Here is a 12,840-nt window from a genome sequence, read left to right on the forward strand (position 1 = left end):
ATAGGTAAAGGCTCAACAACCCTACCACTAGAGTAAATAAATGTGGATTTTTGCCCCGTGAAAAAAAATGACACTTGGTAAACATACCATGAACTGCAGAACTAACCATTAAAATCATACCAATCAATGCTTGTGATATATAAAAATCACAAAAGAAGATAAGATTGAATGTTTGTTTTTAAATCAATGCTAAAGTTTTCTTTCTCATTAAAAACGCCATTTAGGAAAGTTGTTACCATTTTAATTTGTGTTATTCCATAACTAATATCTCCACAATTTTCTTAGACTGGAGTTTTCCTTTCAGTAAAGCTTCCTTACATTGCATTCTACAAGAATGTTAATTCTATTTTACCTCATTCATAGACAGCAACAAAATATTAATATTTAAATATTTTATTTCATATTACTATTTAAGTATTTTAAAGTTACTATTAAGCAAGTTGGAACATCAATTTTTTTTCACTGTTTCAGGGCACATACCTCTTTCACACTGGGGTCCAGTAAAGCCATATGTGCAAGCACATCGGTTCGGAGCCACGCATCTCCCTCCATTTAGACATCCATTTTCACAGACAGCTGTATCAGAGGGAAGGCAAAAGTAATCTTTATTGAGCTATTTCCAGAAAGACATGAGATATGTACTTGACTAGCTCAGGTAAACTGGTAAAAATGGTAAACAAAACAGGACAGGGTACTTTTTTTCCAGAATCTACTTACAATCTTTTCTTATTTCCTGGCCTCACTAGCATCATGAATTCGTCTTTTCAAGGGAGCACAATATAAACACAGTAACAAGCACAGCTTTTCTGACCTCTCAGAGCCTTTCTCTTTGGGATGGCTAGACAATGCCATAACTTCAAAATAACACCTCTTTCAAACTTTCAACAAAGAAACACCGAAATAGTAGAGATTGCAGATAGAAGGTGCAGAAGAAAATTTCATCTCTAAATCCTCTAAATTTTTCCCTATTCGGAAGCAAATTTAAAAATGTATTTATTCCTCTACCATAACAGAAAAACAATCCAGTATTAAAAAGCTGTTTGCTGATGTTAAATAATTCATGCTATCAACTAGGATAGCAAAATGTAATCGCTATCTATTTTGACTCAGTTAATCCAAGATATTCTTCCCCTGTATGATGCTGTCATTAGATTCAGAACCTAATTTTCCTCATAACAAACTCCAAAAGCAGTTGCTCTCAAAAATAATCAGAAAATATAACATTCACATGAAAAAGGGGCTTTCAAATACAATTTGATGCTCATTGAGTAATATTATTCTTCGTCCAGTTTTACATTCACTTGAGTAGAAAGAAAGTTTCCATTTATCCTCTTCTACCACTTGATATTTCACAGAGAAGGCAGAAATACAATTCTTAATCCTTTCACCATGTGATCCTCTTCCAGATTATTAGGGTAAATTCCTGGTCCCACTGAAGTTCATGTAAAGTGTGCCATTGATTTTGACAGAGCACAAAAGGCTTTCATTAAATGAGCTAAACACATTTTCCCTGTCAGACCAATAGTTGACCAGATAGCAACATGACAGCCTTGGTTAAAATCAGTGTCTACATCTTTATTTGAGTTTCTTCACAGCATTCCAGCCAAGAAGAGCAAGAGACCACCAGAGTCAGTTTGGGAAAGATTTCAAGCAGCGGATCCAGGATGGCTGTTGGCTCGGGATTGATTGAGGTAATCAAAAATATGTCCATCAACTCTAACAAGACAACATCAAAATGAGCAAAATTCCTAAAGCATACTAGCTAAGTCCGAAGCAAACCCCTGAAATTAAAACAAGGCTTTGTATTAAAAAGCTTAATTTTGTCTATAAGATGAAAACTGAATCCCATGTAAAATCTCAATGTATGGCCTATTGCTCTAGTGAGTGGAAAGCCCTGGAGGTCAATGGGAATTATGGTAGTGTGAGAACTACAGGATCAAGTTATATCCAATTATTATGAATTCACATGATGTTTATTTTAATAGTCCTGATCAGAAAGAATTCACTCGGCATTCATTACAAAGTCATGTGTTTTCCTGTAAAATTCCACTGTACCTGATCAAAAACAAGCTCAACATCAGTTGAAATTTAGTGCTAAAGGGTGCCCAATCCACACACCCCAGAATTACTTAACTATACACAGTATCTACATTAATAAAAGTGTACTTACGCTGTCCACAGTGTGTTCCTGTATAACCCTTCTGACAGAGGCAATGGTCATCACTGCAGCTACCTCCATTCATGCACCGGATGTTACAGTGTTGTACTTCAAAGGAAAAAAGATTTTCCTCAGTTAAATCAAACCAGTCAGAAACACTTAACTGTCTGCTAAGGGTGGGGTTTGGTTTTTTTTTAGGGATTGAGTCTGTGAATCAGAAACCAAGGATGCATATTTTAGGACAGATACTTAAAATGGCAGTACAGAAAACAATATTGATTTATGGATCCTAAGGAATACAGGACATGGTGCAAGAATTTGATACCAGCCTTATTTACCAAAGTCAAAGGCATTTCATATGAGCATAAATGCACAGAATTTGTCTCCCAGTTTGCAACGATGAGAAAAGGCCATTAATAAGGGAAAAGTACTAAACTTCTGGCAAATACCACCAAGAAGAGAGTCTTATCATCTGCACAATGTGGGAGGGAAGTATTAAAGAGCAGCATTTAAGGGAAGCTCCTGAAGACAGCCTGGTTCTGCCAACACACGCAATATCAGAAGCTGATCTGCCCAGGTAGGACTTCTTGCATGAGAAGGAAAAATAACAGAGCAATTTCTTTCTGTATGCCATCTGTGGGGTCACGCCATCTCCAGATAAAGGCGCTGCTAGCTGCGGTGCTTAGGGGCTGCGGAGCTCACAGACAGCATTCCCACAGAGCCAACAACCTTCCCCTGCAAGGAGCAGAGGCGGGGGAGCAGCGGCACGCTCTCCTCAGCCACAGCCCCATCATTTATAATGACTTAACATGCAGCTTAATTCCCATGCCAGTAAAGCATAGAAGTCTGTGCTGCATTTTTTCTAATAATAAGGACAAATATACTTTTTAAGTAGACGTTAGGAACAACTTAAAGTATGTCAGGCTCTTCATCAGGCACAGAGAAGCAGGCAGGCCTCCCGACAAAGTGAAGTCCTCCTTACAGGTCCCGCTGTCCTACACAGCTGTGAACTGGGGCCAGCACTCCAGTAAGCAGCCGGGAAATGGTTTCCCTCTTAACAGGAACCACATGAAAGGCTCCTCCTCAGATAGGATTACGATCAGATCAGCATTTCAGTAGATTGTGATGGAGCACTGGATACCTACACCATGCTGTCTGAAATGCTCAGGACTGAAAAAACAGAAATTGCATGTCCTGCCAGAGCCTGTTGCTAACAGGTGCCATGCCAACCACTGAATTTTTCCTGTTGCACAAAGCCCTTAAGCATCATTTGGCTTTTTACAGTTCAGAAGTATGTCAATGGAATTTTATTTTTATTTTCAAGTAGAAATAATCATTTTAACTGTATTGCCTTCTATAGCAATAGGAATCCACAGAACAGAAGTTAAACATGCAATTGGAGAAAGGATTTAAAACAGTCTAGCATTTAAAACACTGGTACTCTTAATTCTTCAATTATAAAAGTAAAAACTGTATGTTACATTTCTTATATGTCTAATAGCTATGATACATCTTTGTTCTACTTCCGATGTACTTCAGTACTTCAGGCAACAAAAATGTACTAACATTCCTCAACAAAAAGTAAAATTGTCTGTGAATATAGAGTGAATATCTGGTGAAGATTTTTGGACAATGTCCTAAGTAGGTCAGAAAAAGGTGTATAGTTACTTTAAAACGTGTAGTTCAACTTAGCTTTATACAATCTTAGAAAAACAGAGGGGATTACAAAAAGCATAGGAAATGATATCATCTGTCAAGCAGGGAAGGAACTTGAAAACCACAAACTGATTTCAATTAGAGCAAGCTATGCCAAGAGCTAATTTCCATTCCCACATGAAGACCAAAGCCATTTAAATAGTTTGAACTACATTTGAGATAAAAAGGTTAACAGTAGCTTATATGATGATTTTCATATTATTTATTCAAGTAAAAGTAAAGTATATTTCCCCATTTTGGGATAAGGAGTGGTTTTACACATAACACACACACACACACAGAGCTTCCATAATTTGCCTTACTGCTTCTTAAAGGAACTTTTCCAAGGTAAAATATGTCTTCCTCCTTTTTAAACTAAAATCATTATGGGAGACTGCTGGGACACCCAGACATCTTTATTAAAATGAGCCATTCGAATCAATGAGCTTTCTCCCTTATTACCATGCAAGAAAATCAGTAAACTAACTATTTATTTTCTGCCTTCTTTTGAGGGAACGTTGAAAATAGTATTTCCAAACTCATACAGACCATTCTGAAATATTACCCTTTGAAAAGTTTATAGACATGCGAAGGCTGTCTGGAGCTCAGATGATGATTTTAAGACTGCATTTTTGAAAAGTAGCATATTAATGCAGGTCCATAGTCTCTTTTCTCAGCTCTATCAACAACTCCATTAATGTCATCAGAGATATTCCAGTAAATTCAATAACCTGTTCCAAGGTATCACACTGACAGAGACTCAAGGAAAAAGCACATGAATTACCATAAGGCTAGTAAATCCATGCATATAGCTTTGCCTTAACTGGACATCCACAGGCAACGTTAACAACATTAATAAATTATTGCTTTTAATCAATTATTGTTCTCCTTCGTGTCCAATTTGTAAACAGTCTGCACTGGAAAGTTCTGAAGTCAAAACAGGAATAACCACAGGAACATAGCTTTATAAACCTGCAAAAGAGCCAGCGAGACCAAACACATCCACACACACTTTGCGTGTGGACAACATTTGCATTGTTTATCAAAGTGAAACAACAAGCTGCACGCTTAAGCATAACAGTTCCTGACTTTTTTAATAAATTCTCAGCAAAACTGAGTAAAGACTTCATCACACCACAACCGCTCACGAAACGTTCAGGAGCTCACCAAGCAGAAGAACGGTAACACACAAGCCATCTACTCTGCGATCCCACACTAAAAAACGTGAGGTGTGAGGGTCTGCGATCCTCAGGTGGGAAAACCAGCGGAGCCACTCGTCCAGCACCTCCAGGCCGAGGGCACTCTGCAGGGCTGGCCGGCGGGCACCCGGAGGAGAAGCCGCCTCTCGTCTCTCTGTGCCACTGCCAAAGAAACACTCCCAACCCCGGCCGTGCATGACGCAGGGCTTTGTCTGCCAGGAGCTGTAAACAAGGAATGACGGTCTCATCGCATCCCAGATGCTCCGCGTGCTTTCTCTGTCAAGTGACTGACTCAGGAGAGGGATGGCAGCTAGCGCCAGGACGGGACACGGGCCTGCAGCCCTGCATGGGGTGCTTAGAAAACCCACAGCAGCCTTGAAAGCTCTGGAAACATTTAAAATTCAAGACCTTTTACCACCTCTGACAGCAGCAGAATATAAGGGAAGGGGCTGAGGTCCAGGTTTTACTGCCGTTGAATGGACATCTCCCACACCACCCCAAGGAGTGGGATCCTGGGGCGCGAAGCCAAGGGCCCAGGCTCCGGCCTCCCCCCCGGCAGCACACGGTCCCTGCGGAAGACCTCAGTCCCCGGCTGGTGCCTCTGAGGCTGCTAGCAGGGGGAGCGGAGCAGGCCCCATTTTGCACTCAGGCAGCGTAACCAGCCTGCCGGGGGGGCGCAGACACTTGTCCCCGCCGGCTGCCACCCCCAGCACCCACCACAGGTCTCACTGCCTCTGCCATGGCTCCCTTCCTTCAGAGACAGCCCCATCAGTAAATGCCTTCCCAGTTTAGGCCAGCCCAAGCCATTCTGACTAAAACAGGCTGGAAGCAAAAACAGTGGCTGAGCTCAGAGACACACCTGACCCGTAACCCTGGGGGCAGCAGGGGGTGCCTGATGCTGAAGGAGAGACCCTCCTCCTCCTCATTCACCCCCCCAGCTCCCACAAGGGCAGAGCAGCAACTCCAACAACATGGCGGGATGGTAGGATACGTCTGCAGCACAAACAGGGGCACGGCTGCAGCATGAACAGACAAAGCCAAAGCAGCCACGGCCCAGGTGGCTTGGGAGGTAGCAGCAGAGCAGCCACCACAGAGCTGGCACAGCACAGGGTGTAGGACATCTCCCCACACGCGCACCTGCAACGTCAGAGCCACCCACACATCAGAGCCAGCAGGGGGGATGCCTCCACACGTGGCAATCTTACCTCCAAGCCTACTGTAAGCATACCCAAAAATTCAGTAATTACACAGAAATAACCACTACTCGGCCAGCAAGTTCACTGATGTCACAAAAATCCCTGCTGAGAAAACCACTGGTTGCTCTTTTCAACCATGAATCGGATTCCTAAAGCTGACTCGTAACCAGAAAAGTCCCAACAACTGACCTGCATAAGAATCAAACTTGAAGGCTTTGCTTTGCTTTCCAATCCACATGCTTTCCAGTTTGCATTAATTATTTCATTCTGGCAGACAACCAGTCTACAAGAGCCACCGTGAATTCGGTTTCTGCCTATGGTTGTACATGCTATAAAATCTGTGCCCACTACTGATTCTTTAAGTACTAAAGACACACATAGCTTAAAATATCCAAAAGATAACTGAGACACATCTCATATATCAGAAACCATACATTTAATCCTGAGAAATCATGGCATTTTCACTCATATTTTTTATTTGTATTTTGAATGTGACAAACTTGTATCATGTATTTTTTTTTTATTATTTTAAGAAGAGTTTTTTCTCATTTGTTAAAATGTATAATTAAAATAAGATTTCATGAATGCATATTCTGACAAAATATTAACTGTTACCAATGGGAGTTGACAGAAACCCTTTGATGTCAAACTGTGTTTTTAATGTGTATGTTTACTTTGTTTCCTAATAGCAGATCTAAGTCATTGTGGTCTATTGTGTAAATACGTATTCATGGATTTTGTCTACAGTGCCAACAGAGCAAATGACTTACAGAAAGTGTATGTTCTGTAAGCCCTAATGAGGTGCTGGATCATAAACATTATTACACAAGAGTGCACAGAGGCAGTGCAGCCTTTTCTCTCTACAACAATTCAAGACACTTTTGCTTTCAGAATTGGTTTGTTTTAATAAATAAAGGTGATATGACTGCACACACAAAACGTAGCTTAAATTATTGCACTGATTAAACAAGATATAAACAATATCTTTTTTAAGCCAAGTGCTAGGTCTACTTGTAAAGTGTTGATACTTATATTGTATACAGAAAAGCAACATTTGAGAGTGGCAATGTAAGGAAAATAATGTCAGCACTGATTAAAGAATATGATTAGTAGAATATTCATACCTAGGAGAAGTAATTGTCAACAACCAAAATAGCTACATCATATAGGCTTTAGAAGCTGCTTGACTAAAAACTGTAGTAAAGTCCTTCTGCACCCACTTATCTGTGCAACTCCAATGAAGGCTAAAACTATGGAGATCAATGGTAGAATATTTCAGAAAAAGAACCACAAGAAGAACCGTAACTTTACTCATATTCTATTTTTCTTTTAAGTCTTGACTCACAAAATACTTCAGTGTGGCCTAAGAAAAAAAAGGAGGTAATACTAAAGCCCACTCGTTCCTGCCTTTTACAAAGGTGCCAAAACATGGGACAGATGTAGGGATATCTCTCTCCTTCTGTACCCCGAAGGGGACCTGGGAGAAGGTCATACTTTCCTTTACTGGCTTACAGGATTAGGGCGTATGCACCTGGTAAAATAGTAGCTGCAAACCGAGGCAGGAACGCAACAACACACACATTTGTGCAGAATTTTGCACACCTTCCTCCTTCCAGTACTCTCTGGGAGCTCCATACCCTCCTCATGCTGGCTTCTCCCCAACAGACATCACAGGAGCCTGAGAAAGGGGTTGAACTACAAAGAACAATATTTACCATTTTAGTACATGCCATTCCATTACATTCCACAGTTGTTATTGTTTTTCCACTGTTATTGCATGAAAAGGATGCTAAAGCCACAAGCTGAAGTGGTCAGTTATGTGGGAAAACTCTTATCAACTAGGAAAGCAAAAAAAAAGGCAAGGTAGAAAATACAGGGGCAAAGCAGACCACACATTGAGTCTGAAAAGATATTCAGAACTAAAAGGATGACCATTTTGCATAATATTACAGACCTCAGTTGAGTGCATCCCCCACTGACTTCACTTAACATGTTGTCCAGTTATGGGCATTTGTGGGAAGCAGTTTCCTCCAAAATTCTTCCCAGAAACTTCACATTTTACATAAAAATCAAAATCATCTACATTCTAAGAGACAAGCACCATACTCAAATGAGAATACAGTGGACTTAACAGCTGGCATCTCAGATATGAACTGAGATACTATCCCAAGCAAAATCCTACTTCATATCAGATACTCTACCCATGATGAGCCATTGAGCTACCTGGTTCATTGAATGAATTTAATTTTACTTGTTTTTTTCTGGATCTCAGGAACCTTCCCTGAAAACCTGAAATCCAAACATTTCTAAGAAAAGTCATCTCTCTGAGAAGTTTCATTTCCAAAGCATCTGTTTTCTCCTGATGAAAAGCTGTTCCACTTAAAAACCTTGACCAGTTCTGTGCCTCTAGCACCTACAGAAGTATCACTTGAATAAAGTCAGCAATATTAGATTCAGAAGATACGTACTGAGCCTGACAAAGAAATGCTATAATACTTGTAGGCCTACGTATGTAAAATACAGCATAGTGTCTGGCTTAGTAACCCCCAAAATGAGAGTAGAATTACAAAGCAAGTCAAATTCAGCCATTGTCAAAAGTCATCTCTCTATCATTGCAACTTTTGTGCTGTATATGAGTGCAAGTCCAGCATTGAATAGAGATAAGGCATTTTCCAGAAAGCAAGGAAGAGTGGAATTAGTGTTACAAACTGGCAAATGAATATAGCTTCTCATAAAACTAATTTGGTTTTGATTTGGCAAAAAAAAGTATCCCCAATAGCTAGTCTCTGAGTCATTCTTCACTTTTGTCATAGAAGGCTACACTTTCTTTCCTGTGGTAAAAGTCTGCCTGGTGACTCAGAGGTTATTTGTCTTAAATATTGACCACTGAACTATCTTACATACCTTAGTAGCTTCACAGACTCAAAAGAGCAATATCAAAGACACAGAAGAAATACTTACTTGATTTTGAACCACAGGAGGGGGCTATCTGACCATTTGGGCATGTGCACATGTTTGGTCTAGAGCAAAATCCATCCCCACAGGAATGTCTGCAGATTGCTATAAAGAAAACATAAATGCCTTTAAAATATGTTTCAAAAACCCCAGACACACAAAAAACACCTGATAGAAAATATGCATTCAGTACCATAACATAAATACCTACAAACTCGTTAAATTGCATACAACAGATTCTAAAACAGCTCCTCTTGTTCATCTGCATCTCTGTAGCGGACAGCTAAAACTTAGACCTTCACAATCTGTTATGAAAAGGTCTGGGAACATGCCGCAGGCCACACTAGATATAGGGAGATTTCCTTGGAAAAGTGAAACTGTGGTCCATTTTACCAGACTACTCTTGGAGGAAGGATGGCACTGAGGGAGCATTACAATGCTCCCTTTATTTCTGCACCAGACACACACAAGCGTAATAATTCCCATCTGACAGCACGTTGCCTCAGTATCTCTGGAGAGGGTCTTATCAGCCTTAGGCAAAGTGCCTTTAACAATTATTTCTGGTACATTGTACCATTACACACAAGTATGCATACAGCACTATGATGTATGTACGTACGTATTTATATCCCTACATATGTATTTCAGGGATATGGTCCAAACAAGCAGAGAAAATGTACTTGCTGGCCCAATGCTGTTGCCTCCTTCCATTTACTTAAATAGATTAACATATTCCACAGCTACTCGCTCCTGAGAGTCCACACACCCCTTGGATCCCTTTACCACAGACTTAAACAGAACATGTGGATGAGATTAATCCTTTGTTAAATACTGGTATCACATCACTGCAGTGTAGCCCACAAAACTTTGTATATTAGCTTAATATATTTAAAATGGTAAAGAAATGATGTACAGCTGCTATTGAAACCATATAGAAACCATTTCAGTTCTGGTATGCAATTAAAAATACCCTGACGTAGAGGGACAGAGATAAACCTCAGTCATAACACATAACTGGATTAACTTACGGACTATGCATTGGTTTCCACCAGGTAAAGTTTTCCATCCAGGGCAACAGTAAGCATTGTAACGTGATCCACACACATTTGGTCTGGAAAAAAAAGGACGAATTCTTATTTTTACTCAGAAATATGTTTTAAAAGTAGAGGCATAAAAACGGAAAAAGTAAATCACTGCAATATACATTTCAATAATTAAATCTAGAAGTGTTGTATGTTTTTAGCAGAACTCTATGCCTTCAGTTGTGGGGGTTTTTAGGTAACATACACTTTCACAAATTGAAAATTGCATTATAAACACAAAATCAATTCAGTAACATCTGAACAACGGGAAGAGAATGGCCAAACCTTGTCTCATATCACTCCATATCTGGAAAAGAAGCATACAGGGCTTTTGAGCAAAACTCCCATTTAAATACAAAATGAGGGATCACACCCAACATCATTAGTGAACACAGAGGAAATCTAGTGCTCTTTGATAATTTTTAAGCTTCATGTTGCTTTCTCTTCTTTAATCTAAATCAACATTACTCTTCTGTATTTTGTCCATGAGCAAAACTATGTATTCATGAGTGAAACATGCCAACCATGACATTAGCCAAATAAATGAGCCAAAATATGTAAATGCTTCATTAGCAAAAAATTACTTACTATCAAAAAAGTCAAGGGTGGGATGTGAGTGCATGTAAAGAGATAGGGTCCTGTGAAATGAATATGAAGGGCCTACTGCCCTTCTTAAATGATGGATCCACAGGAATTTTTCTTTCCAACCCATTCTTCTCATCCGTGTTTACCCTTTCAAATAATTATATCACTAGAATTTACAATGAAAGATGACAGGACATGACACTATTCCTATTGTGATTTCATTGGTAACAATAGAAAAGTTGAAATGGTTCTATACCGCTCACAAATAATAAATCTTTTTTTTTTTATCTACCCTGTCCTATTTATTTAATGCATCTATCCATGCAAGTAAAACCAGTAAGAATAGCTTCAAAAATTGGAAAATGTGCCTTCTTTTGTTGTATGTTTAATAATCTTATCAGAGGAAAATTTTACAGCTTCTATTAATATTGTGAGCAATTACTCAATAAATTAATGAAACTAAAGCTAGCTATAAACTAGTACTTCCTAGAAACTGCTTTATTAAAATACTGTCTACAGATCAGAGACAGATTTAAAGTGTTTATTGTTTTAGGAAGGGTTTTTTATTATTATTTTGTCCTTGGTCTTTCAGAAAGTTCTTCATCCCTAATATTGCAATGTCTAAGTAAACAACAGTTACCTCATATGGTGAGGCAACTTAAGACAAACAATCTCGATATATACAAACATCTATTTATGCACATTTTCTAACTAACAAGACTTTTATACTCTATTTATTTAGGGATCTGCATTGTTAATGGAATTTCCAGTATTCTGATTACACCAGCTTTGGTGACACCTAGTCTTTTCATTAAGTGCTTGGCCAGAAATTACTTAAGTCAAAGCAGATACTACCATTACCTTCCACTGGTTCTGGATAATTACAAAGTGGTAACCGAGGTGAATGTGAGCAACACAATTGGACTTGTTGCAGGGCCTTTTTCCCTTCCTGCAACTGGTGTTACAAACTCAAAGTCTTATTCATATAATTCCAATGTATTCAGTTTTAGTAATGTCAGCTACTTCCCTGCAGGGCTATAACCATGTAACTTTCCTAGAGTTCCCTGTTCATCTATGCCAAATGTTGCTCCACGATCATCTGCCAAGTAAGACTGGCAAGCAGACAAGTGAGATTGCTTTTCACCTTCTCCAGTCAGAAGAAATAATGGAACTTATTAAGACAGACAGAATGGGTTTGTTGCTACCTGTTACAACCTACCGGCATAAACCACCCACTTCCGATCCGGGTTGGTAAGAATCTATAAACAGCTGACCATAAAATGATGTTTAGGTACTCTGTCAAATTTCAGTCTCAGCAAGTACATGGCTTTGGGGACCATCTGGTCCAAGTTAGGAGTCAGGAGCAGATTTCTGTGCCACGGGGAAACCCGATTTTTGAAATCTGTTTCCAAAATGGAGCTCTGGAAAACCTAGATGTGCCAGCAACCATGAAGTCAGAGACCCCGAGAGCTTTGAAGCTGTCCACAGAGTAGGCTACGCCGTACACCCAAGAAGCTCCAACTCAGATGCAACGTGCTTAGCTTTAAAAAAAAAAAAGTCATCAAACTGTACTTCCATGGAACAGTTTGAGCCTGACAAGTGCATTTTCCAGTGGAACACTTTTTCGTCAGAAAACTGCTGTCTAGCTTATAAAAGAAACCTATATTAAAGTCTGAATGCTACTTCTTTGAGTGGGAGCGAGTGTTCTTTACATGTGCCTATTTGCAAAATGTCCTTAAAAAGAATTAATTTTGAACATTAAATTCATTGATATTTATGAGGTGATCAGACACTACAGTGATAAATCCCCATAAATAAATAAATAAATAAAGTATTCAAGGGAATAACAATTTACCTCATGTAAATCATGGAAACCATCAATCAAATTGTAAAGGCTCTATCGTGGTACTTACTTTAAACAGTTACCCACTGTTGTGTTTAATAGAGCATATTTTCCTGCTGATGTTATA

At 39.3% G+C, this 12,840-nt stretch overlaps 1 protein-coding gene across 1 annotated transcript in view; it reads right to left on the reverse strand.

Annotated features, from left to right (window-relative positions):
• FBN1 (fibrillin 1) overlaps positions 1-12,840 on the reverse strand; it is a 158,971-nt gene that overhangs the window by 133,435 nt on the left and 12,696 nt on the right. The window contains exons 3-6 of the mRNA XM_069798288.1: positions 10,232-10,314; positions 9,210-9,308; positions 2,171-2,266; positions 481-576 (exon numbers count right to left, since the gene is read on the reverse strand). Of these exons, the coding sequence (XP_069654389.1) occupies positions 481-576; positions 2,171-2,266; positions 9,210-9,308; positions 10,232-10,314 (374 nt within the window). The remainder of the gene's footprint in view (positions 1-480; positions 577-2,170; positions 2,267-9,209; positions 9,309-10,231; positions 10,315-12,840) is intronic.

This window comes from Haliaeetus albicilla, chromosome 12 (genome assembly GCF_947461875.1).
Source record: "Haliaeetus albicilla chromosome 12, bHalAlb1.1, whole genome shotgun sequence".
Lineage (NCBI taxonomy): Eukaryota > Metazoa > Chordata > Aves > Accipitriformes > Accipitridae > Haliaeetus > Haliaeetus albicilla.